Raw genomic sequence first — 24712 nt, 5'->3', positions numbered from 1 at the left:
TGGTTAGGACTCAGTGCTTTCATTGCCAGGACCCAGGTTCGATCCCTAGTCGGGGAACTAAGATTCCAAAAGCTTCACAGCACAACCAAAAAAAAAAAAAAAAAAAATTCCTTAAGCATTTTACAGTTGTATGGGGGAAGAGATGAAGAAATCAGCAATGAGGGGGTGAAGCAGAAGGCTGAGACTCATGAAGAAGTGACAGGAGCAACAGCAGGAGCCTCCCTTTCCCCAGCCTGCCCAGGCCACCCAGCTCAGGCTGCAGCCTCACACCCTTGCTCTAGGGTTCACCAAGGCAGAAAGCCCCAGGAGGGGCTATCCCGGGTTCCCAATCCCTTAGGAGCATCTTCCTCTCAATCCCTGGAGTTGGGAGTCCAGCCTCTGCTGCACACTTGCTGTGTCTAAGAACAAGCCTTTCCCTTTCTGAGCCTCCATTTCCTGGCCATGTATAAGGCTCAGGAAGCCTCCTAACTCTCCTCCCACCTAAACACTGTAAGATTCTCTTAGTGTTGCTATAGCTTGTGTTCACCCTGCCTGGATCCCAGCAGGAATCCTGGAGGTCACGCCCAGGGCCTCCTCAGTCAGCTCCAGCACTGGCCTTGTGCCGTCCTACTGCACTTCCTGCTGCTCCCTCACGGGGCAGGGAAGTCTAAGATCCCGCCCCTGGGCTTCGCCTACTTGAGGCCCCAGCTGTGCACCAGGCTGGGTGCTTGTCACACGTTCCCACTGAACGCTTGCGGCTCATCCCATTTTAAGCACGGGGAAGGCGACTTAGGGACTGAGCTCGAGGCCTCTGTCGAGGCTCAGAGACGCCCCTCGAGCGCGCGAGTAGCGTCGGTGTCACCGGGAGGCACGGGAGGGAAACAGCAGCGGCCGGGAGGGCGAGGACCGTGGTGCGTCCCGAGACCAGGGCCGGGGCAGCACTGCGCGAGGCGAGCACGGACCCGGCTCCCTGGCGGCGTCGCCTAAGGAACTTCGCAGAGGTGGGGAGCCCGCTAGACTCTTTAGCCAACTTAATTAAGGCGCAAACTCGAAACGGCCCACCTGGGGGCGGGGCCACGGGGCAAACAGTAAGTCCGATTCGCGCTCTGCCATAGCCGGGTCCCGCGGCGGGGGCAGGGCTTGGGCGGAGCCTGGACCACTCCACCACCACCACCCCCGCTCTCCGACCAGTAGCTCAGAGCGAGTGCTGGCGGGCGCCATGGCCGCTGGTCCGCGCGGGAAGGCCGCGACTCTGGCCCTGAGGAGACGGCTACTCAGGTACTGACACGGCGACGAGGGGCGGGGGGACGTGCACAAGGCACGCACGTCCGGCGCGAGGCTGCAGGCCCCAGCCCCCGCGGCCTCGCACGGCCTATCCCGGTTCTGGCGCCTCTGGCCCCTGAGTCCCCGCCGCGCGCAGCCTGTCTCGGCGGTCGAACCCTCGCCACCCCCGCAGCGTCTTATCCACCCCCGCAGCCGCAGCCGGGCTCCTGGGAAGGCCTCGCCCAGTGGTGGCCCGCCCTCCGGACCTGGGCCCGGCTCGGGAGTGACCCAGGAAAAGACAAAGTACAGACGAAGGGTGGGGTGGGGTGTCGGCTCACAGGCAGCCTTAGAGAAAGTCTACCCTTCACCTGTGTCTGAGGGGCTCTCGGTGGGACGTGGGGTATGAGGCAGCCTTGGGCTGGAGCTTGGGGCTGGCCCCCAGCAGGGCAACAGGCTTGGCTGGCAAAGACCCGTTTAGGGCCGAGAGCCAGCCACCAAATGGTGGTGCCCTCCTCACTCGTCCCAGCAAAGAGACACTGCCTTAGGGAGCCCGTGTGGGTCTGGAGCAGCAGCCTTTTCCTGGGACCCAAGCGACTCAGTGGGCACATATGGAAATGAATGAAACCACATAGCCTTCAAATGACTTAAGAAACAATTTGTTTTAGCAACTTCTTACCCCATCCGTTTTCTCCTTTCCAGCTACCTGTGGAGTGGGGGAAGTGGAGGCAGGGACGCAACAACTTGCCCTTCAAGCTTTTGTCCTTTCCAGAAACTGGGAAAGGGTAGGGGGAGGCCTGTGATGGGTGGATTTCTCCCTTCCGGTCTTCAGACATAGCTGTCCATTCGTTGTCTGTCCCCACAGCAATTCCTGCAGACTCTTTTTTCCTGAGGATCCTATTAAGATTGTCCGGGGCCAAGGGCAGTACATGTACGATGAACAGGGGGCAGAATACATCGATTGCATCAACAATGTGGCTCACGGTCAGTATCATACCTCAAGATGGGGCAGGAAAGGATGCCAACACTGTGAACCTGGTCCAAGGGTGAACCTGAGGTTCAGAGAGGTACAGAGAACTCAGGTTCTGCTTAGCCAGCATCCATGTGCAGAGGAGACCCAGTCTTTCTGGGGTAGCTGTAGAAGTTTCCAAGCAGTAGCTCTGCTAAATCAGCAGGAGTCAGAGACCTAAGTCTAAGGGTCCACTTCCACTTGGGACTGATGGTGAGCTCAGAGAACAGCAGTCAGCCCAGCAATGGCCAGCAACCCAACAGGACCCTGGCTGAGCCCTGACAGTCATGGCAAGGCTTCAGCCCAGGTGATCATCTCAGGTCCTGGACAAGGAAACTGAAGTAGGAATTCAGATGAGGCCACCAGAGGTGGTGGAAGGAAAGGGAGTCCAGTGAATCAGCAGGGAAATTGGAGGTTAGTTGAGTTGAAAGCAGGGGCTCTAGTTCCAGACTGCCTGGGTTCATATCCCTGTCCTCCACTTGCTAACTTTGTGGCAAGTTTAAGCCTCTGTGCCTCAGTTTGCTCATCTGCAAAATGAACATGATAATACTTGGTATGCACCTCCAGATGTTTTGGGGGATTAAGTGAGTTAATTCATGTAACTTGCTTTGAGTGTGCCTGGCACTTGGTGAGCACCCAATCATCTTCATTTTCTTATCATAATCCTTGGCCACTGGCCATCATTACTTCAAGCCCCCATGACTGGTGAAGGCAAGCCACTGACGACACCCTTACCCCCTGTCCATCCCCCAAATCCCACACCCCTGTCTTTGTCGAGCAGAAGGCCTCAAGAAGCTTCCTAAAGAACGTGGGTTTTCGAGATCAGGTTTCTGCCAGGGAACTTTGCCTTCTGCCAGAATCTCAGGGACTCCTTTCTAGGTCTCCCTTTCCAGACTGGCACCTCTGTCTCACCCCCTCTGTCTTCAGACTCCCGTCTTTCCTCTGTACCTCGGCCTCTATAACTGCATCTCCTCTAGTTGGGTTCACAGATTGGGGCTGAGAGAGGCCCGGAGGGATTGGCTGAGTGGGGCCGGCTGTGTGATGGAGGTGGCCCTCTTGCAGTTGGGCACTGCCACCCTCTCGTGGTCCAAGCAGCACATGAACAGAACCAGGTGCTCAACACCAACAGCCGGTACCTGCACGACAACATCGTGGATTATGCACAGAGGCTGTCCGAGACCCTACCGGAGAAGCTCTGTGTGTTTTATTTCCTGAATTCTGGGTAAGTGCACTGTGGCCAGCCCCCAGCAAAAGGATGAGACAACGATGGAGAGATTTGCTCACATGGGCATAGCATCGTGTAGCCGACGGAGTGTGGGGAGAGGCAGCCCTCAGTGGGCCAGGCACCCATGCTTCCTAGCTACAGGCCCCGCTGCTTCTCTGTCAGATCCACTTTCCTGTTCTCTTTGTAAGGGGTGCCATTACCTCTCTTCTAAGATCATTGTTGGGGCTTACCAAGGTAATATGTTCCTTTATTTCTGCTTTATGCATACACAGGCACAGTGCTGGGAGCTATAGCCAAAATCCCTGCTCTGTAAGGAACAGAAACTTCAAAGAAATACAAAATTACAAAGAGGAATCATTGTCTAGAGGAAAACTACAGAGAATAATGAGGCATAGAAGCAGTGGGGTGACCTGGCCTGCTCTGAGAGGGTCGGGGAAGGCGTCCCTGAAGAAGTGATGTTAGGCTAAGAGCTGACTAGGTGATAGCTAAATGAGGAGGAAAGTAAGGTGCTGCCTGCTCCATTGGAAGTGTTCTTGTCAAGGTCACCACAGGGAACAGCCTGTACAGAGGTCCTGTGGCAGGAAGAATATTTGCACCCCAGCACACTTGAGCTGAAAGGCAGCCAGTGAGGGAGGGCAGGGGGTGGGAGCCTGGGGACACTGGGGAGGGAGGCAGGGCCCATCACCCAGGGCTTTATTGGTCAAGTGAGGAATCTGTGTATCCTAAGAGCATTGGGAAGCCATCAGAGGGTTTTAATCAGGTAAGTGATGTCATCAGGACTGGAGGAAAGCAAGAATGGACACCATTAGGCACCATTTTAGTGGCCGGTGATAGGTTATGCTACACTGGGAGTAGCAGTGGAGGCAGAAATGGCAGATGATGGCGTGTACACAGAACCAGCCTAGTGTTCCTGGGAAAGAAAAGTACAGAGAATTATGAGGCATAGAAGCAGTGGGGGCACCTGGTCTCTTTGCTGCCCTTGTCTTCCTGTCTCTCAGTAATATTGACAGAGTTACCATTCTCTCTGGAAATGCTTTCTGGTCTTGCTTCCAGAACATTTCACACTTCTGGTTTTCTGCTGGCTTCTGGCCACTCTGCCTGTCTCCTATGCCGATTCTTCCTACTCTATTCCTCAGGGCTGGTCCTCTCTGAGCCTTCTGCCTTCCTGACCTCATCCATTCCCGTGTATTACATATCACCCACTTGCTGGTGACTCCCAACTTTGTATCTTTTTTTAAAAAATTATTTATTTATTTATTTGGCCGTGCCAGGTATTAGTTGCAGCACGCGGGATCTTCGTTGCGGCGTGCAGGATCTTTAGTTGCGACATGTGAGATCTAGTTCCCTGACCAGGGATCGAACCCGGGCCCCCTGCATTGGGAGTGTGGAGTCTTAACCACGGGACCACCACTGAAGTCCCCCAAATTTGTATGTTAAACCCAGATGTTTCCCATGTGTTCCAGCCTCAAGGTTCTAACTGCCCACTTGACTTTGGAACAGGTCTAACATCACCTGTCCAAAAGACATCAGGAGTTGATTGTCAGGCTTCCTTGGTGGCGCAGTCGTTAAGAATCTGCCTGCCAATGCAGGGGACATGGCTTCTATCCCTGGTCCAGGAAGATTCCACATGCCGCAGAGCAACTAAGCCCATAAGCCACAAATACTGAGCCCACGTGCTGCAACTACTGAAGCCCGCACGCCTAGAGCCCATGCTCCACAACAAGAGAAGCCACCTCAGTGAGAAGCCCGCACACCACAACGAAGAGTAGCCCCCGCTTGCTGCAACTAGAGAAAGCCCGTGCGCAGCAACTAAGACCCAATGCAGCTAAAAATAAATAAATTTATTTTTTAAAAAAAGAAAGAGTTGTCTTCGCTAACACCTGGTGTGGGACCATGGCACTGGCTCTCCCTGACATTCTCAGGCACCTACCCCAGACTTTCCCAAGAAGACTGGTCCTCCCTCACCCTCACCCTATCTGTCCTGGCAAATGGCAGCACCGTCTGCGCCTCTGCTCAAGGTAGAAATGCACCCTCCTCCCAGTCCTGCATCAGGCTTGCCTTGTCTGTCTCCAGGTTGTCTCCTAACTCCATCCACCTCTCTGTCTGCGTGGTCACTACCTGCTCTCACCTTCGTGTCCTCCTTCTGGGTCTCTTCCCTTGCACGTTAATTCCCTTCTACTCCATTATATACATAGAGAGGCTTCCTCATATGGGAGCTGAATCATGTCCCTTCTCTGATTAAAACTTTTCAGTAGCTTCACATGGCACTAAGAAGAAAATCCAAGTTCCTTCTGCAGCCCTTCCTGTCTCCTCACTTACTCTCTCATGCTGCCCCTGGCCTCCCTTGTCTTCTTGTGGTTCCCTGAGCAGTTTTCCTTCACAAAGTCTTTGTGGGTCCTGCTCACTCTGCCTAGAAACTTCACCTTCAGGACTCTACAGGTGTGGCCTTAGTCTGTTCTGGCTGCCGTAACAAAATACTATAGACGAAGTGGCTTAAACAGAAATTTATTGTCCCACAGTTCTGGAAGTCAGAATCCAAGATCAAGGTGCTGGCAGATTTGGTTTCATTGAGGCCTCTCTCCTTGGTTGCAGGTGGCCACCTTCTCACTGTCTTCACATGGCCTTTCTTCCAAGCATGCACACCCCCAGGTGTCTCTCTGTGTGTCCAAATGTCTTCTTACAAAGAGACCAGTTGTATTGGATTAAGCCCACCCAGATGGCCTCATTTTAACTTAATCACCTATTTAAAGGCCCTGTCTCTAAATACAATCACATTCTGAGATACTGGGAGTTAGGGCTTCAACACATGAATTTGGGGAGACACGATTCAGCCCATAACACCCCTTATCTAAGGTAGGGCCCCACCTGGTTCTCTTGGCACTCTGTGTCCATTGTAGCACTTACCAAATGATCATTCTGTCTTTGTTTTTTGGCTTTCATGACACATAGTAGAATATAAGTTCCAGGAGGGCCAGAGCCTGCCTGTTTTACTTACTATTTTCGCCCCCAGCTCCTAGCACATTGAAGGCATTTGATAAATATTTACTGAATGAATAAGTGAATGACTAATGAATGGTGTCCTAAGAATCTTCTTGCTGCTAGAAGGGCTCCTCCTTCCCTCCAGGTTTCTCTGTAGAAAGCAGTTATCCTGGAGGGAAAGCCCTTGGACAGCTGTCCAAGCACTATCCACTTTTTCTGTCATAGGTCAGAAGCCAACGACCTGGCCCTGAGGCTGGCGCGCCAATACACAGGACACTGGGACGTGGTGGTATTAGATCAGTAAGTGCCGTTTCTAGAAGTGTGGGCCTGCTGCTTATTGGGGATCAGTGATGCTCTGATTTTGGGTGCCTTGGGCAGGAAAGATGAGGGGCCTGGGCCTGGAGAGGATCATGAGGAGCTGGCCACAGAGACACCCCCCACACACACACCAGGCATTTCTTTCCCCCTGGCGTCTCTTCTGTGGTGGCAGCTTCTAGGGAGCAGAGAATGCTTTATAAGGTGGTGAGAGTTGGTCCCACATATTAGGTATTAAAACTGTTGCAGGGACTTCCCTGGTGGGCCAGTGGTTAGGACTCTGCACTGCCAATGCAGGGGGCGTGGGTTCGATCCCTGGTCAGGGAACTAAGATCGCACATGCCGTGTGGCACGACCAAAAGATAAAATGTTCCAACAGTAGCTCCCATTGTACTGAGTATCTGCTGTGCACAAGACCCAGGCCCAGGGTTAGAGCATTGTCACATTTAAGGTCCATTACAACCATGAAGGAGAAACACCACCACCCCAACTTTACAGAGGAGGGAACTGAGCCCAAAGATTTTAACAATTAGCCACCATAGCTAGTAAGTGGCCTTGGAGGAAGGCTTGCTGACTTCAGGGCCTGTGCTCGTTCCTGGCCCTAGGACTCAGGCTGTGTCTGAAAGGTTGGTCTTCCCTGAGTGTTTCCTGAGGTGAAGAGACAGTTGTGAGGGCCAGGCCAGGGAGTAAGTGCCACCTGGGCCTGAGCCCACTCTCCCTTCTCCTCCCCAGTGCTTATCATGGTCACCTGAGCTCCCTGATCGACATCAGCCCCTACAAGTTCCGGGACCTGGATGGCCAGAAGGAGTGGGTCCATGTGGTATGCACTGCTCAAGTGGGCAACAGGCCGGTGCTTGCGCCTCAGCCTGGATGACATGGTGCTGTCACTCCCCACAGGCACCTCTCCCAGACACCTACCGGGGCCCCTACCGGGAGGATCACCCCAATCCAGCTGTGGCCTATGCCAGCGAGGTGAAACGTGTGGTCGGCAGCGCACAGGAGAAGGGCAGGAAGGTAACCACATCCACGCAGGTCTGGTCCAGCAAACAGCAGATGTTGCCAGCCCTGGACTGGATCTTGGGAACCCTGAGAGAAATTGGAACCAGGGCCTGCCCTTTGGGAGTCTAGTAGGGGGATTTTAAATGCTCAGCAGAGAGTTTAGGTAGAGATATGTCCTGGCCATTACTGGACTCCAGGGGCCCAAGCTGGACTGGTGTGTGTGTGATGGTGGGCCCATGGAGGGGGTGCTACCTGATTTTAGTAATATAAGGTGAGTAGGAGTTAGCCACTCAAGGCGGGGTCGGGGGTAGACAAGGAAAGGCATCCTCAACAGAGCAGCGGCCTGCGCAGGAATCATGTGAGTATGGGGCCGGGCTGAGCCGGCAGGAGATGAACCTAGAGAAGCAGGCAGGACCATAGGCCCGTGGACTGCAAGTGCCCCTTTAGCCGAGGGGCTAGAGGCCATGGGGGACCTTTATAGAGTTTTAAGAGAGAAGGTAATAGGACCAGGGAATGCACTTGAATGGAGCCAGTCTGAGGACAGGTGACATGAGAAGGCCCTGTTGGCCCAAGTGAGCAATGGGGAGACCAACCCAGGGCAGCGTAGTAGAGATGGATTGTGGAGCAGAGACAGGAGAGATGTGTCATACCCCGGAAGAGCAGTAGCCATGGCAACAGTAGAGAGGAGGCAGCTGGTGATTGGTATGAGGGCTCTCTAGAAGGCTTTGCTGAAGGAGTGACAACTGAACACAGGATATATAGCAAAGACAGGCCAGAAAGGTTGGCAGAGCCAGATCCAGGAAGCCTGGCCCGTGCATTTCCGATGCTCTGCACCTACTTATATGAAACCAAAAAAGATTGCTGTGGTGGCAGCATGGGTGGGTGACCGGTTTCCCACCCCGTCAGTCCTTCCTTCATCCCAGCAGTAGCCTCTGAGGCAGCTCCAAGGCAGAACACAGTTTGGAAGTCATTGCTGTAAGCAAAAGGGTCAGTGAAGGGTTTTAAACAGGACAGTGATGAGCTCAGTGTCTACATTGAGGCATCACCCTGGTGGCCAGTGGAGGATGGATTGGAAGAGGTGTCCAGTTAGAAAGCAGGAGGCCAAGGCAGAAACTGGCAGATCTGCCAGGAGGCAGGAGTATCCAGCGGAGAGGGGAAGGAGTGGGTGCAAAGATGTTACAGGGATAGAGTCAGAGGCTGTGCTGACTGATAGATGAAGAAGGAGGCTGGACCAAGGATGGGGACAGATTTCTGTCCTAGTTGGGAGGGATGGGACTCACCATATGGGAGAAGGGAAGGAACAGGCTTATGGGGGAGAAGTCAGTGGATTTCATCTGGAGCATGCTAAGTACAGGGGGTCTGGAGGCATCCAGGTGGTAAGAATTGGTTCGAGGCCTGAAAAAACTACGTCACAGACCCTCAGGTGTGATGTGGAGCCCAAAGTGGGGGCACAGTGTGGAGAGTAACTCATCATGTTTGGAGCCAGCACTGAGCCAGCATCAGCGGACGTGCTCAGCTTGCAGCTTAGCCCCTCCGCAGTGCCGTTACCTTCTCCTCCACAGATTGCAGCGTTCTTTGCTGAGTCTCTGCCCAGTGTGGGAGGGCAGATCATTCCCCCTGCTGGCTACTTCCCAGAAGTGGCAGGGTGAGTAGGTGGGAGAGGCTGCCCCAGGGTGGGGTTTGCCAGCCTTTGTTCCAAATTCCAACCTCAGCCTGGCCTGTTTGCCAAAATTGTCAGACAAAGCCCCTGAAGAAATAGTGGCTCCAAGAAGGCCAGCTGTCTGCATAAGGTCCCCACCTTACTGTAGGCAAAGCCAGGATTCAGAGTCCCAAGACCTCCCAGCTCCTGGTCTGCTCCCTCTCACCACAGTCCCCCATCAGCCGCGTGTCCTCTGCCACAGGCACATCCGCAGGGCCGGAGGGGTCTTTGTTGCAGACGAGATTCAAGTGGGCTTTGGCCGAGTAGGCAAGCACTTCTGGGCCTTCCAGCTGCAGGGAGAAGACTTTGTCCCCGACATTGTCACCATGGGCAAGTCCATTGGCAATGGCCACCCTGTAGCCTGTGTGGCCACAACACAAGCTGTGGCGAGGGCATTTGAAGCCACCGGCGTCGAGTACTTCAATACGGTGAGTGAAGGCTCCAGGGCCAGGAAGCACCACGGTGGCTTCTGTACAAACAAGGCCACTACTGCTCACTAATTTTTTTGTAAATACAGTTGTTTTATCATAAATATTACAGTAAATATAAATAGATATAACCCGTATAAACAAAAGCTCTTTGGCTTCCTCACAAGTTTTTGAAAGTGTAAGGGAATTCTAAGACTGAAAGTTTGAGAACCACTGCATTATCATTCGATTCTAGTTTTTTCAAATCTTTTTGTTAACTTCTCACTTATTGCCACTTATTCTTTTGATACTTATTCTGTAAAATATGTTGAGGTAATCTGGTACGTGATTGTTCTACATGTCCTTGGGAAATTGTGGGTTCTCTAAATGTTGTTTGCCAGACTCCCTGAATGTCTCTTAGGTCACACTTGTTAATTGTGTTGTTTGAATCTTCTGTATTCTTACTGGATTTTTTTTTTCCTACTTAACCTATTAATAATTAAGAACTGTGTGTTTAAATCTCACACTATGATGAAAAATGATCAATTTTTTTCTTGTAATACTGTTAATTTTTGCTTCATATATTGTGAGGCTGTTAAATAATATGTATGTTACTTAATAATATTAAGTAGTATACATATATACTTTTGTATTTTGTTGGCTGCGCTGCTTGGTTTGCAGGATCTTAGTTCCCCGACCAGGGATTGAACCTGTGCCCTCGGCAATGAAAGCATGGAGTCCTAACCATTGGACTGCCAGGGAATTCCCAGTATATATATATTTTTATTTCTGTATGTTCATTGGGAATTGAATCTTTTTCTTGATTGAAGTATAATTGACATATAACATATTGATTTTAGGTGTACAACGTAATGATTCAGTACTTGTGTGTGTATGTATATATGTGTGTGTGTATATATGTGTGTGTGTGTGTGTGTATATAGTATGTGTGTGTGATCACCATGATAATTCTAGTTAACATCCATTACCATACATGGTTACAATTTTTTCTTCTTATGATAACTTTTAAGATCTATTCTCTTAGCAGCTTTCAACCATACAATACAGTATTATTAACTACAGTCACTAGGCTGTACATTACATCCCTGGGACTTAATTATGTTATACCTGAAAGTTTGTACCTTTTGACCCCCTTCACTCATTTTGCCCACCCCCACCTCTGGCAATCACCAATCTGTTCTCTGTATCTAAAAGTTCAGGGTTTTTTTGGGTGTTTGGTTTTTGGTTTTCTTAGATTCCACATATAAGGGGAATCATATGGTATTTGTCTTCTCCGTCAGATTTATTTCACTTAGCATAATGACCTCAAGTTATGAAAGCGTTTTGTTGCAAATGGCAAGATTTCCTTCTTTTTTAGGGCTGAATTTTATATATATATATTCCATTCATCAATCAACAGACATATATCTTGGCTATTGTAAATAATTCTACCATGACTGTAGGGGTGCAGATAGCTCTTTAAGATAGTATTTTCAGTTCCTTCAGATAAATATCCAAAGTGGAATTGCTGGATCACATGGTAGTTCTATTTTTAGTTTTTTGAGTAACCTCCATACTGTATTCCATAGTGGCTGCACCAATGTACATTCCCACCAACAATGCACAAGGATTCCTTTTTCTCCACAACCTTGCCAGTACTTGTTATTTCTGGTCTTTTTGATAATAGCCATTCTAACAGGTGTGAGGTGACATCTCATTGTGGTTTTGATTTGCATTGCCCTGACAATTAGTGGTGTTGAGCACCTTTTCGTGTACCTGTTAGCCGTCTGTATGTCTTTGGAGAAATGTCTATTCAGATCTTCTACCCAATTTTTATTTTTAATCTATCTATTTAATTTATTTATTTTTGGCTGTGTTGAGTCTTCATTGCTGTACGCGGGCTTTCTCTAGTTGCAACAAGTGGGGGCTACTCTTTGTTGATGTGCACAGGCTTCTCATTGTGGTGGCTTCTTTTGTTGCAGAGCACAGGCTTCAGTAGCTGTGGCACATGAGTTCAGTACTTGTGGCTTGTGGGCTCTAGAGCACAGGCTCAGTGGTTGTGGCGCATGGGCTTAGTTGCTCCGTGGCATGTGGGATTTTCCTGGATCAGGGCTTGAACCCGTGTCCTCTGCATTGGCAGGCAGATTCTTTTTTTTTTTTTTTTTTTTTTGCGGTACGCAGGCCTCTCACTGTTGTGGCCTTTCCCGTTGTGGAGCACAGGCTTGGGACGCGCAGGGTCAGCGGCCATGGCTCACGAGCCTAGCGGCTCCGCAGCATGTGGTATCTTCCCGGACCGGGGCATGAACCCGTGTCCCCTGCATCGGCAGGTGGACTCTCAACCATTGCACCACCAGGGAAGCCCGTGGCAGGCGGATTCTTAACCACTGCGCCTCCAGCGAAGCCCCTCTACCCAATTTTTAATTTTATTGCTTTGTTTTTTGCTACTGAGTTACATAAATTCTTTACATATTTTGGATATTAGCTCCTTATCAGATACATGATTTGCAGATATTTTCTCCCAGTTGATTGCCTTTTCATTTTGTTGATGATTTGCTGTGCAAAGCTTTTTAGTTTGATGTAGTCCCACTTGTTTATTTTTGCTTTTGTTACCTTTGCTTTCATTGTCAAATCAAAAAAATCATTGCCAACACCAATGTCAAGGAGCTTACCGCCTATGATTTGTTTAGGAGTTTTATGATTTCATGTCTTACATTCAAATCTTCAGTCCATTTTGAGTTATTTTTTTGTGTATGGTGTAAAATAGTGGTCCAGTTTCATTCTTTTGCATGTGGCTGTGCAGTTTCCCAAGAATTGAGTCTTTTATCATATGGAGTAATATTTTCCATTCCTAATGATGTTTTTGGTCTTAAAGTTTATTTTATCTGGTATTATAAAGCTAAGTCAGCTTTCTTTTGACTATCAATTACCCAATGTATTATTTTCCACGCTTCTATTTTCGACCTTGTGTGCTCATGCTTTAGGTGTATTTCTTTTAACCAGCATATATCTAGAATTTGGGTTTTTGCCCAAATCTGTTAATATTTGACTTCAAAGTAATGACTTTAAATTTAATGTAACTATTGATATATTTAGGCCTCTTGCTAGCATCTTAATTTATAATTTCAGTTTACAATGCTTTTCTGTGTCTTTTAATACTTCCTATTTTATTTAAGTATCTGTATTACAAGTATTTCATCCCAAGTTCCTTTCAGTGCAAGCCTTTGTGTTGCAAACCTTCTGAGGTCTTCTGTGCCTAAGGGTATTTATGTCAGGCCCTCATATTTAACTATTTTAGCTAAAAATAAAATCTAGGTCCTAGTTACTGTAAAAGTATATTCCAGAGACTTCCCTGGCTGTCCAGTGGTTAAGACTCCACGCTTCCACTCCAGGGGGCACAGGTTCAATCCCTGGTCGGGGAACTAAGATTCTGCATGCCACGCGGCATGGCCTAAATAAATAAAGTCAGTGCTGATGGATTCTTTTTTTTTTTTAAGTGTATTCCATTGTCACCTTGCATGCGGTGTTGCTGTTGAAAACGCTGAAATCACTGATTCTTTTTTAGTTGAGATATAGTTCACATATTATAAAATTTACTCTTTCAAATACAAATTCAATGGTTTTTAATTCAAGTACAATTCATTCTTCTGTAGTATACTCACCAAGTTGTTCAGCCATTATCACTGTCTTAATTTTCATTGTTGTACATTTTCATCACCCCAAAAAGCAACTCCATACCCATTAGCAATCACTCCCCATTGCCTTTTCTCTACAAGTACTAGCAATCACTAACCTTCTTTCTGTCTCCATGGATTTGCCTGTTCTTGACATTTCACAAATGCAGTCACACAATATGTGACCTTTTGTGTCTGGCTTCTATCACGTAGTATAATGTTTTCAAGGTTCATCCATGTTATAGCATGAATCAGTCTTTCATTCCTTTTTATGAATGATTAATGTTCCATTGTATGAGTATACCATGTTTCATTTATCCATTCTTCAGTTAATGTTTTGGTTGTTTCCCCTCCTTGGTTATTATGAATAATGCTGCAGTTGACCATTCAGTGTAGATGTTTTTGTATGGAATGTGTTTTCAGTTCTTTTGAGCGTATACCTTACCTATGAGTGGAATTGCTGGGTCATATGGCAACTCTTAAGTTTAACTTTTTGAGGAATGACAAACTTTTTCCAAGCAGCTATACCACTTTACATGCAACGTATGAGTGTTCTAATATCTCCATATCCTCTCCAGCATTTATTTTCTGTCTTTTATTATAGCCATCCTAGTGAGTGTGAAGTGGTATCTCATTATGATTTGCATTTGCCTGATGGCTAGAGATGTTGAGAATCTTCTCATGTGCTTATTGACCATATATATATATATATATATATCTCCACACACACATATGTATGTGTATATATATATGTATCCCAATATATATGACATATATATTCCAAAGAATATATCTTTTGCACATTTTTTAATTGGGTTACCTGTCTTTTTTTGCTGAGTTGTAAGCGTTCTTTATGTATCCTAAATACTAGATTCTTACCAAATATATAATTTGTAAGTATTTTCTCCCATTATTTGAGGTGTCTTTTCACTTTTTTGGTAGTATCCTTTGAATCACAGAAGTTTTAAATTTTGATGAAGTCCAGTTTATTTTTTCTTTGGTTGCTTGTATTTTGGAGTCATAGCTAACAAACCAGTGCCTAATCAACGGTCATAAAGATTTACACCTGTTTTCTTCCTAGAATTTTATAGTTTTAGTTGTTATATTTAGGTATTGGATCCATTTTGAGCTAGTTTTTAAATATGGTATGAGGCGGGGTTATTTAACTTTGCATATAGATGTCCAGTTGTCCCAACACCTTTTGCTGAAAAGACTATTCTTTATTAAATCTTATCCCATTGAATGGTCTTGGCACCCTTGTCAAGAATCAATCAACCAGGGCTTCCCTGGTGGTGAAGTGGTTAAGAATCTGCCTGCCAATGCAGGGGACATGGTTTCGAGCCCTGGCCCGGGAAGATCTCACATGCTGCGAAGCAACTAAGCCCATGCGCCACAACTACTGAGCCTGCACTCTACAGCCCACGAGCCACAACTACTGAAGCCCGTGTGCCACAACTACTGAAGCCCACACACCTAGAGCCTGTGCTCTGCAACAAGAGAAATCACTGCAATGAGAAGCCCATGCACCGCAACAAAGAGTAGCCCCCGCTCTCAGCAACTAGAGAAAATCCATGTGCAGCATCGAAGACCCAATGCAGCCAAAAATTAAATAAATAAATTTTTAAAAAATCAATCAACCATAAATGCATGGATTTTTTTTTTTTTTTTTTGGCTGCATTGGCATTGGGTCTTAGTTGCAGCACACGGGATCTTTGTTGTGGCATGCAGGATCTTTCGTTGCAGCACACAGGCTCAGTAGTTGCGGTGCCCAGGCTCTGTAGTTGTGGTACATGTGTTCTAGATCTAGCACATGGGCTTAGTTGCCCCATGGCACGTGGGATCTTAGTTCCAGTTCCCCAATCAGGGATTGAACCTGCATCCCCTGCATTGGAAGGTGTATTCTTTTTTTTTTTTTTTTTTTTTTGCGGTACGCGGGCCTCTCACTGTTGTGGCCTCTCCTGTTGCGGAGCGCAGGCTCCAGACGCGCAGGCCTAGCGGCCGTGGCTCACGGGCTTAGTTGCTCCGCGGCATGTGGGATCTTCCCGGACCAGGGCACGAACCCGTGTCTCCTGCATCGGCAGGCGGATTCTCAACCACTGCGCCACCAGGGAAGCCCTGGAAGGTGTATTCTTAACCACTGGACCACCAGGGAAGTCCCAAATGTATGGATTTAATCGTTTATTTGTAAACTTCCAGTTCTGTTCCACTGATCAGAAATCTATCCTCCTGCCAGTTGCACACAGTCTAGACTACTATACTTTGTAGTATGTTTTGAAATCAGGAACTGTTAATCCCCCAGTCTTTGTTCTTCATTTTGAAGATTGTTTTGGCTATTCTGGATCCCTTGCATTTCAGTATGAATTTTCATAATCAGCTTGTCAAATTCTACCAAAAAAGCAGCTTGGAGTCTGATAAGAGATTGCATTGAATCTGTACATCAATTTGGAGGGTATTGCCATCTTAACAGTATTAAGTCTTCTAATCCATAAACATGAGATATCTGTCCATTTATGGAGGTCTTTGTTTTTCAATCATGTTCATAATTTTCATTGTATTGTATTATAATTTTTGAGGATTTTTACATCTGTGTTCTTAAGAGATATTGATCTATAGTTTTCTTGGGATATCGTTGTCTGGTTTTGGTATCAGGGTAATACTGGCCTCAGAGAATGATCCAGGAAGTGTTCATGCCTCTTCTATTTTCTGGAAGACTTTCTGAAAGATTGGTAGTAATTCTTTCAGTGTTTTGGTAGAATTCACCAGTGAAGCCATCTGGTTCTAGGCTTTGCTTTGTGAGGATTTTTTTATTACTAATTCATTCTTTTTACTTGCCACAGGTCTATTCAGATTTTCTATTTCTTCTTGAATCAGCATCAATATTTTTTATCTTTCTAGGAATTTGTTCATTTCATCTAAGTTATCTAGCTTGTTGACAGACAGTTGTTCACATTATTCCCTTATACTTCTTTTACTTGTATGAGATTGGCAGTGATGTGTCCTCTTTCATTCCTGATCTTAGTAATTTGACTCTTCGTTTTATCTTGGTCAGTCTAGGTAACGTTTGTCAATTTTGTTGATTTTCTCAAAGAATCAACTTTTGGTTTTGTTGATTTTTTTCTATGGTTTTTTCTATATTTCTATTTATTTCCACTGTAGTCTTTATGATTTCCTTTATTTTTGCTTTGGATTTAGTTTGCTCTTCTTTTTTATACTTTAAGGTGGAAATATTCATTTGAGATTTTTTTTTAACAGAAGTATTTACAGACAAGAAGTTTTCTGTAAGCATTACTTTTACCACATCCCATGAGTTTGGGTATGTTGTGCTTTCTTTTTCATTTATCTCTAAATATTTTTTAATCTCCCTTTGACCCATTGTTTGTTTAAGCATGTTATTTAATTTTCACATTTTTTTTAGTTTTTCAGTGTTCTGTTATTTATTTATAGCTTCAGTCCACTGTGGTGAGAAAGATACTTTCTATGATTTCAGACTTTTAAAATATATTAACACTTGTTTTATAGCCTAATATATTGATATATAGTCTATCCTGGAGAATGTTCCATGTGTACTTGAGAAGAGTATTTATACTGTTTTTTGAAGTGGAATGTTCTGTATATATCTATTAGATATAGTTGGTTTATAGTGTTGTTCAAGCCTTCTACTTCCTGGTTGATCTTCTGTCTAGTTGTTTATTATTGAAAATGAGAGACTGAACTCTCCAACTATTCTTATTGAATTCTGTAGTTCTCCTTTCAGTTCATTTTTGCTTTACATATTTGGGGGCTCTGTTGTTAAGTATATATGTATTTGTAGTGGTTATATCATTTTGATAGATTGACTCTTTTATCATTATGTTTTCCTGTGTTGCTAATAGCAATTTTAATCTTGCAAGTCTTTTATGTCTGATATTACTACAGCCACACCAGCTCTCTTGGTTACCGTTTGCATGGCATACCTACACTCTCTTGCTTTCACCCTACTTGTGTCTTTACCAGTTCTCTTTATTTCTTCATGTGAATTTGATTTACTGTCTGATGTCCTTTCATTTCACCCTGAAGAAATACTGTTAGTATTTCATGTAAAGTAGATCTGCTGCTGACAAATTTTTTCAGTTTTTTCATTATCTAGAACTACCTTAGTTTCTCTTTTTCTTTCTTTCTTTCTTTCTCTTTCTTTCCCTTCCTTTCCCCTCCTTTCCTTTCCTTTTTTATTCTGCACCATGCATCTTGTGGGATGTTGGATTTTAGTTCCCCAACTAGGGATTGAACCCAGGCCCTTGGCAGTGAGAGCACAGAGACACAGTCCTAACCACTGGACCACCAGGGAATTCCTGTCTCCTTTATCTTTGAAGGATACTTTTACTTTATAGAGAATTCTGGACTGACAGTATTTTTCTTTCATCACTTTGAATAGGTCATCCCACTGCCTTCTGGCCTTTAAGGTTTCTGATGAGGAATCAGCTATTAATCTTGTTGAGAATCTCTTGTACATGATGAGTTGCTTCTCTCTTGTTAAGTTCAATATTCTCTTTGTCCTTTTTTTTTGAGGTATAATTGACAGACAACATCATATTAGTTGCAGGTATACAATATAATGAGTCAATGTTTGTGTGTATTACAAAATGATAACCACAATAAGTTTACTTGACATCCATCACCATAAAGTTACTGTGTTTGTTCTGTGATGAGAACTTTTAAGGTCTACTCTCTTAGTAACTTTCAAATATACAATACAGTATTGCTTGTTTGTTCTGGAAGCGCTGTGCAGCACGTGAGATCTTAGTTCCCCAACCAAGGATCAAACCCAAGCCCCCTGCAGTGGAAGCACAGAGTTTAACTATTGGACCACCAGTGAAGTCCCCAGTATTATTAACTATAGTCACCATGCTGTACCTTACAGTGACTTATTTTACAGTGTACTTACTGTAACTTATTTATTTTATAACTGGAATTTTTTTACCTTTGACGACCTTCACCCATTTACCCACCCTCTTGTTCTTGTCTTTCAGTACCTTGGTTATGTTGTGTCTAGGTATGAAACTTGTTTATTCTACTTGGAGTTCATTGAGTTCCTTGGATGTTTAGATTGTTGTTGGGGTGTTTTTTTTAGTCAAATTTAGTAAGTTTTTGACCATTGTTCAGATATTCTTTATGCCCCTTCCTCTCCTTCTAGAATTCTTATTTGCATGTGTTGGTATGCTTGTGTCCCACAGGTCTCTGAGGCTCTGTTCATTTTTTTTATTTTTTCTTTCTGATTTTCAGACTGGACAGTCTCCATCAACATATCTTCAAGTTTGCTGATTCTTTCATTTGCCTGATTAAATCTGCTGTTGAGCCTCTTAATTTTTCATTTCAGCTACTGTGCTTTTCAACTCCAGACTTTCTATTTAGCTCTTTTTTATAATTTCTATTTCTTTATTGATCTTCCAAATTTGGCAAGATGCCATTTTCATGCTTAGCTTTTAATTCTTTAGATACGGTTTCCTTTAGTGTTTAAGCATATTTATAATATCTGGTTTAAAGTCTTTGTCTAAAAAAAAGAAAAAGTCTTTGTCTAATAAGGCCATCATCTAGGCTTCCTCCAGAACAGTTTCTATTGTTTCCACACACCCCACCACCACCACCCCATATATGGGCCATGCTTTCTTCTTTCATGATTCATAATTTTCTGTTGAGAACTAGACATTTTTAAATAATATAATGTGGCAACATTGGAAATCATTTTCCCTCCTCATGGTTTGTTGTTGATGCTTTTTGTTGTTGTTTGTTTGTATATTGCCTTTTCTGAACTAGTTCAGAACAGATAACTATGTTATCTATTATACTAGTTCAGCATCTTGGCCAGGCCACAGTTCTAAACCAAAGATGCTGTGGGTAGAACACACGACCTTTTAATGAGTTCACAGTTGATAATAATATGCAATAAGTAGCCTCAATCCATCCCCTGTGTTCATCCCACACATAATTTGCTTTAGACATATCAGAAAGCTGCCTCACAGCAACTCACCTAGGAAGCTTTTTATGATCACAAGTATGAGGTTCTGCAAGCAAATTTTCAAGATGTTCTACAGGATACCAATGCATACCCATTAGAATGGCTGCAATTAAAAAATGCAACAATTCCAAATGTTTTTGAGGATATGGAGCTACTGGGATTTCATACACCAATGGTGGGAATGTAATATGGTACGACTTTGGAAAACAGTTTCACATTTTTTATATAGTTAAATATACATTTATCAAGTCGTCCAGCAGTTCCACTCCTAGGTATTTACCCAAGAGAAATGAGAACGTATGTTAACAAAGACTTGTTATAAATGTTTATAACAGTTTTATTCATAAATAGCCAAAAGTCAAAATAAGCCCCAAGGGTCTATCAACAGGAATTTGGATAAACAAATTGTAGTGTGTCCATACAATGGAATACTGTGCAGCCATAAAATGAACAAACTACCAATACACACAACATTATGGATGAATTTTTGAAACATGTTGAGCAGAAGCCAGGCACAAAAGGTTACATATTTTGTGATTCCATTCATATGACATTCCAGAAAAGGCAAAACTATAGTGACAGAAACCAAGTCAGTGGTTGCCTAGGCCAGTAGTGGATGGGAGCACAAGGAACTTTGGGGAATGATGGAAATGTTTTGTATTTTCATGGTAGTGGAGGTTCCACAGGTATATACATTTGTCAAGTCACACTGAACTATATAACTTTAAATATATGCAGTTTATTGTATGTAAACTATACCTCAATAAAGTTTTGTGGTTTTTTTAAGATATAGTTTAAAAAGAAAAAAAAAGATGGTCTGCAGGAGACCCCCTTCCTTCTGACTCTCTGCAATGCAGGTCCTCGGACACCTGCAGGGCCAGGTGGAGGAAGTGAGTCAAAGCACTCAGGGTGCCTGAAGAGGACAGCTAGTGCCAAAGTAGCCAGATAGGCTAGGTTTGTTTTAAGTCAGACATAGTTTTGTGTTAAGTTTCTTCTTAAGACATTAGCAACTAATTCAAAACTATTAATTATGCCACACAAGCCAAACAAAATGAATCCTCAGGCCGCATTTGGCTCACAGGCAGCTTGTGGTCTGCGCCCTAAAATCTGCCTTGGGCTCAGCCAGCAGAGCTGTGAGCTGGAACCACAGAGTGACTTTTCCTGGGTGTGGCTCTGGTATGCTGCTCTTGACCCTCCTTGAAAGAGGTGATGGGCAGTGCAATGCAGTGGGTCTGGGTCCAGTCCACGAGATGGGGCCCTGAAGCCTTTTAACAAAAAACAGCTGCGTGGGAATGCCCAGTACACCCGCTCCTCTGATTTTTGTGTGTTCTTGGGGATCCTTTTGCACCCCTGGGGGTACTTGACCTCGATTACAGTTACATTAGCACCTGGAAAGGTGGGACAACCCATGGGGGCCTCAGAAGAACCCCATTTACTGCCCAGCATGCTGAGCCCTGAGGGGTTCAGGCCTGTGCTCATCACTGCCTTTGCAATGTGTGTGGCAGTTCTGCTGCCCTTCAGTCCCTGGGGCATGGCCCACTCTGCTGAGCACCTGACATGCTCTTTGTCCCCTGGCTCAGTTTGGGGGCAGCCCAGTGTCCTGCGCTGTGGGGCTGGCCGTCCTGGATGTCTTGGAAAAGGAGCAGCTGCAGGCTCATGCTGCCTCTGTGGGCAGCTTCCTGATGGAGCTCCTTGGACAGCAGAAAGCCAAACATCCCATCCTTGGGGACATCAGGTGAGGCTCGGGGTAGTAGTCACCACCTGCCAGGGGCCTGGTGTGGTTCCTTCATTCACCTCATCACCACCTAGGATGATGGGAATTTTTATCTCCACTCCACAGAGGAGGAACTGAAGCACTTACAGGTGCTATTGCCCAAGATGGCACCTCTGGAGGGAGGAGGGGGGTGAAGCCAGGATCAAACTTTCCTCTATCCACATTGAGGGCCCCTCACCATTGCAGTTTCTCCCTGGAATTGTTTTAGCACCCTCCAAGGGTTCCTACAGCTCTCAGCCTCCCCAAGAGAGAGGTGCAAGCCCTGGTGGGCTTTCTGACAGGGCCTTGGCTGAGGCCCAGGCAGAGGGTGAGAGCAAGGACCATGGTCCCTCAGGCCTGGCCTCCTGAGATGTCACCTTCTGCTCCAGGGGCGTTGGGCTCTTCATTGGTGTGGATCTGATCAAAGATGAGGCCACAAGGATGCCAGCAACCGAAGAGGCGGACTATGTGGTGTCCAGGTATTTTTTCCTTGAAACAACTTGTTTCTACGGCGCTGACTGGGAAAGAGCTCCCCTCTTGCCTCTCCTGGGCACGCTGGGCCCACACAGGGTTGACTGAAGGAGGCGGCTTTTGGCCTCTGGGTTAGAGGGCTGCCAATCTGTGCACCCCTTTGACTGGGCTCTGTGGACAGAGAAAGCGGCCCCACTCGCTCTGTACCCAGTGCCTGGCAGCAAAGACTTCAGATGGGTGCGGGCCATTCCCAGCCTGAGCAGACACTTCTGCCAAGAATGCCAAAGCTGCAGAAGCTCTCAGACCCAGGCAGCCCCAAAGCTGCATTTCACAGCCCCAGGGTGCCCGAGGGAAGCAGCTTCTCCAGAGCCACACCTGGGGCTGTGGCAGAACCAGACTCCCCATTCCTAGAGGGTTTTCAGATAGGACTCCTGTTCCTTGTCTGGGTGGGGAATGTCTGGATAACTCAGCATCTCAGGACTCAGAAGCCCTCGCTCCCAATTCTGGGTCACGTGTTCTTTCACTTGAACCCCAGGCAGGACACAAGCCCCAGAACCCTTTCCCTTCTTGTTTAGTTACTTCCTTTTTATTTCCATTCCTCACTCCTACCCCCTTCCCCCACCTTGGATTGATGCATGTCCTTATTCAAGTTGTGAAATGTGCATCATTCTGTTTCAAATTCACGTAAACAGTATTGATATAAAAATTGTTCTCCCCACATGGTTTTTGAATTTAAAGTCCAGAACCTGATCTTTCTAGCACAGATGCTGTCAAGTGCCAGAAAGACTGGGATGCGAGAAAGGAGCCAGAGGCAGGCTGAGGACACCCTTCTCCTGACAACTTACATAAAAGGAATAAAAAAGAATGAGTAGGGGGTCAGAGAGAGTGGAAATACAGTCACATCAGACCCCTTCTCTCAGAGGCCAAAATACCTTCGTAGGTTAAAAGTGTTAAATGTGGAATATTAAAAACAATTATTAGATACCAATGATAATGTTAAATAACTTCCAAAAAGAACTGGAAATTAAAACGATAGTCCTGTCTGGGTTTACAGCATAACCTGGGGGCAGAGTAGAGAAAGGGTTGGTGGGGAAGTTAGAAGCTAGGTGAGGGCTCCATGGGTTCACTGTACTACTCTTTGTGAACGTTGGACACTTTCCATATAAAAAGCCAGCCATACAACACATAAACCATATGTTAAAATGAAAAATGCAGGGACTCTTGCTGTCCACATTGTAGCCCCGTGGCCAATCTCAGCTTGGCTTCAACTGGGGCTCCAGGGATGGATGAAGCAAGACCCCTGCTGGGGGCAGGGGCAGGGGGCAGCAGGCTCAGGGTCAGATGCAGGGCACCCCAGACAGGGGCCTCTGATGCTGAGCCATAAAGCTGGGCAGGAGTTTGGCAGGGAGTGACCAGTGCTGTATCCTGGTGGGAACTGGCCTATGGAAGGTTCTGAGGGCAGTGTGGCTGGAGTCCCACCCACAAGGCAAAAGCCAGGCTGAGGAAGGTCTGAAAGGCCCATGTGAAGTGCCCTTGGCTGGTGGGCAGCAGGCCCTGCTGTGTCCTATCCTTCTTGCAGGCTGAAAGAAAACTACATTTTGTTGAGCACCGATGGCCCCGGGAGGAATGTCCTGAAGTTCAAGCCCCCGATGTGTTTCAGCTTGGACAACGCACGACACGTGGTAGCAAAGCTGGATGCCATCCTGACAGGTGAGCCTGGAGACCCAAGGGGCAGCTGATAACTGTGTCTCTAGAACCCAGCCTGGAGCTAGGACCTCCCAGCATGCCCAGGGACAGGGTTGCAACAGCTGAGCCAGGTGTCCTCTGAACAGTGCAGGGAGTAGGGAGCTGAAGTGGAGGCCTCCCCTATTCCTGCCTGTGCCCGCAAAAAATCTGAGCCCTGGGCAGGTGGGAACTGAGCCACCACCCATACTGCCTGGCAGGCACCAGTGTGGCATGCAGGACAAGGGAAGCAGGGCTGGGCTTTTAAGCCCAACTATTGGAACTAGTGGGAGATTCCATTGTGTCCTTAAAGCTTCCCTGAGATGTAGATGGCAGGAGCTTTGCTTTTTTCAGCTTCTAAGTGGCTGAAATGAGATTTGCACCCTGGACTGATTCAACACAAAATGAAATCCTTCTGCACATTCTTCATCATTTAGGAAAGTCAAGCTCTCCCCTAAATCCACTTACAAGGATATCTATAATTACCAAATTGGACACATCTATGCACTGAGGCCATGTTGCATGTACAGAGCTCAGTGGGGGACCCCAAAATAGGCAAAATGCTTATCTTCCTGGTAGAGATCAGAGCAGCCCAGCTACAACCACCCCCACCCCACCCCCAAGCTATTTCACTGCTGTCCCCAGGTTTCTAGAGCTGAGGCCAGTCCCTACTAGACACAACTGGAGGTGGTACAGAACGTGCTGGGGGAAGGGAATGTATTTCCTGGAAGCCTGCGGAGGAAAAGCTGACTGGGCACAGAACTGGCTTGGAGTTACTGTATAGAGGAGACTTCAGTTGAGCCTGGAAGCCTCAGGAAATCTGAGGGTGGGTTTTGTCCTCTTGGGAAATTGTTGCTGACCCTGTGGTGGCCTGTACACACGGGTAAAGGGTGGGACGTGGGCTTGGACAGGCCAGTGGGCCCAATCTCCACACTGCCATCCAAGAAGCCTGGACACTGAAGGCAGAAGTCTTTAGCAGAGAAAGGTTGACCATCTTTTTCAGACATGGAAGAGAAAGTGAGAAGTTGTGAGACACTGAGGCTCCAGCCCTGAGGCAGCTCTGCTGAGGGGTGTCCTCTAGGTAAGTGGCCTTTCCTAGAGAACCAGAACTGGGTTCCTTACCATCCATTTAGTAGCTCCTTCAACATTCTTGTTGCAAGTGATGTCCCCTTCCCACAAGTTAGTTTTAATACTGGGAGACTCTAGCTGCCTTGGGCTCTCCCCATCCCCC

General features: G+C 46.4%; 1 protein-coding gene and 1 non-coding gene across 4 annotated transcripts; both read left to right on the top strand.

Annotated features, from left to right (window-relative positions):
• Nucleotides 1-1174: 1174 nt before the first annotated feature.
• Nucleotides 1175-24611, top strand: PHYKPL (5-phosphohydroxy-L-lysine phospho-lyase). Of its 3 annotated transcripts, none has more exons than XM_059060619.2 (12): nucleotides 1175-1257; nucleotides 2105-2223; nucleotides 3311-3470; nucleotides 6678-6752; nucleotides 7500-7587; nucleotides 7665-7781; nucleotides 9329-9411; nucleotides 9668-9893; nucleotides 21116-21270; nucleotides 21678-21767; nucleotides 23339-23469; nucleotides 24485-24611. In XM_059060619.2, the coding sequence occupies exons 1-12, from the start codon at nucleotides 1199-1201 to the stop codon at nucleotides 24532-24534; spliced, it is 1353 nt and encodes a 450-aa protein (XP_058916602.1). In that variant the 5' UTR covers nucleotides 1175-1198; the 3' UTR covers nucleotides 24535-24611. The 3 variants fall into 3 exon arrangements, with proteins under 3 accessions (XP_058916602.1, XP_066888090.1, XP_058916603.1); XM_067031989.1 differs by lacking the exon at nucleotides 24485-24611 and adding an exon at nucleotides 24127-24192 and having other exon boundaries at nucleotides 1177-1257; XM_059060620.2 differs by lacking the exon at nucleotides 9329-9411 and having other exon boundaries at nucleotides 1182-1257; nucleotides 9756-9893.
• Nucleotides 7022-7094, top strand: TRNAG-GCC (transfer RNA glycine (anticodon GCC)). The gene has a single exon. It is a non-coding gene; the product is annotated as a tRNA-Gly (tRNA).
• Nucleotides 24612-24712: the final 101 nt, after the last annotated feature.

This window comes from Kogia breviceps, chromosome 4 (assembly GCF_026419965.1).
Source record: "Kogia breviceps isolate mKogBre1 chromosome 4, mKogBre1 haplotype 1, whole genome shotgun sequence".
Lineage (NCBI taxonomy): Eukaryota > Metazoa > Chordata > Mammalia > Artiodactyla > Physeteridae > Kogia > Kogia breviceps.
The sequence above is the reverse complement of the archived record's forward strand: the minus strand, read 5'-3'. Positions and strand labels throughout refer to the sequence as shown.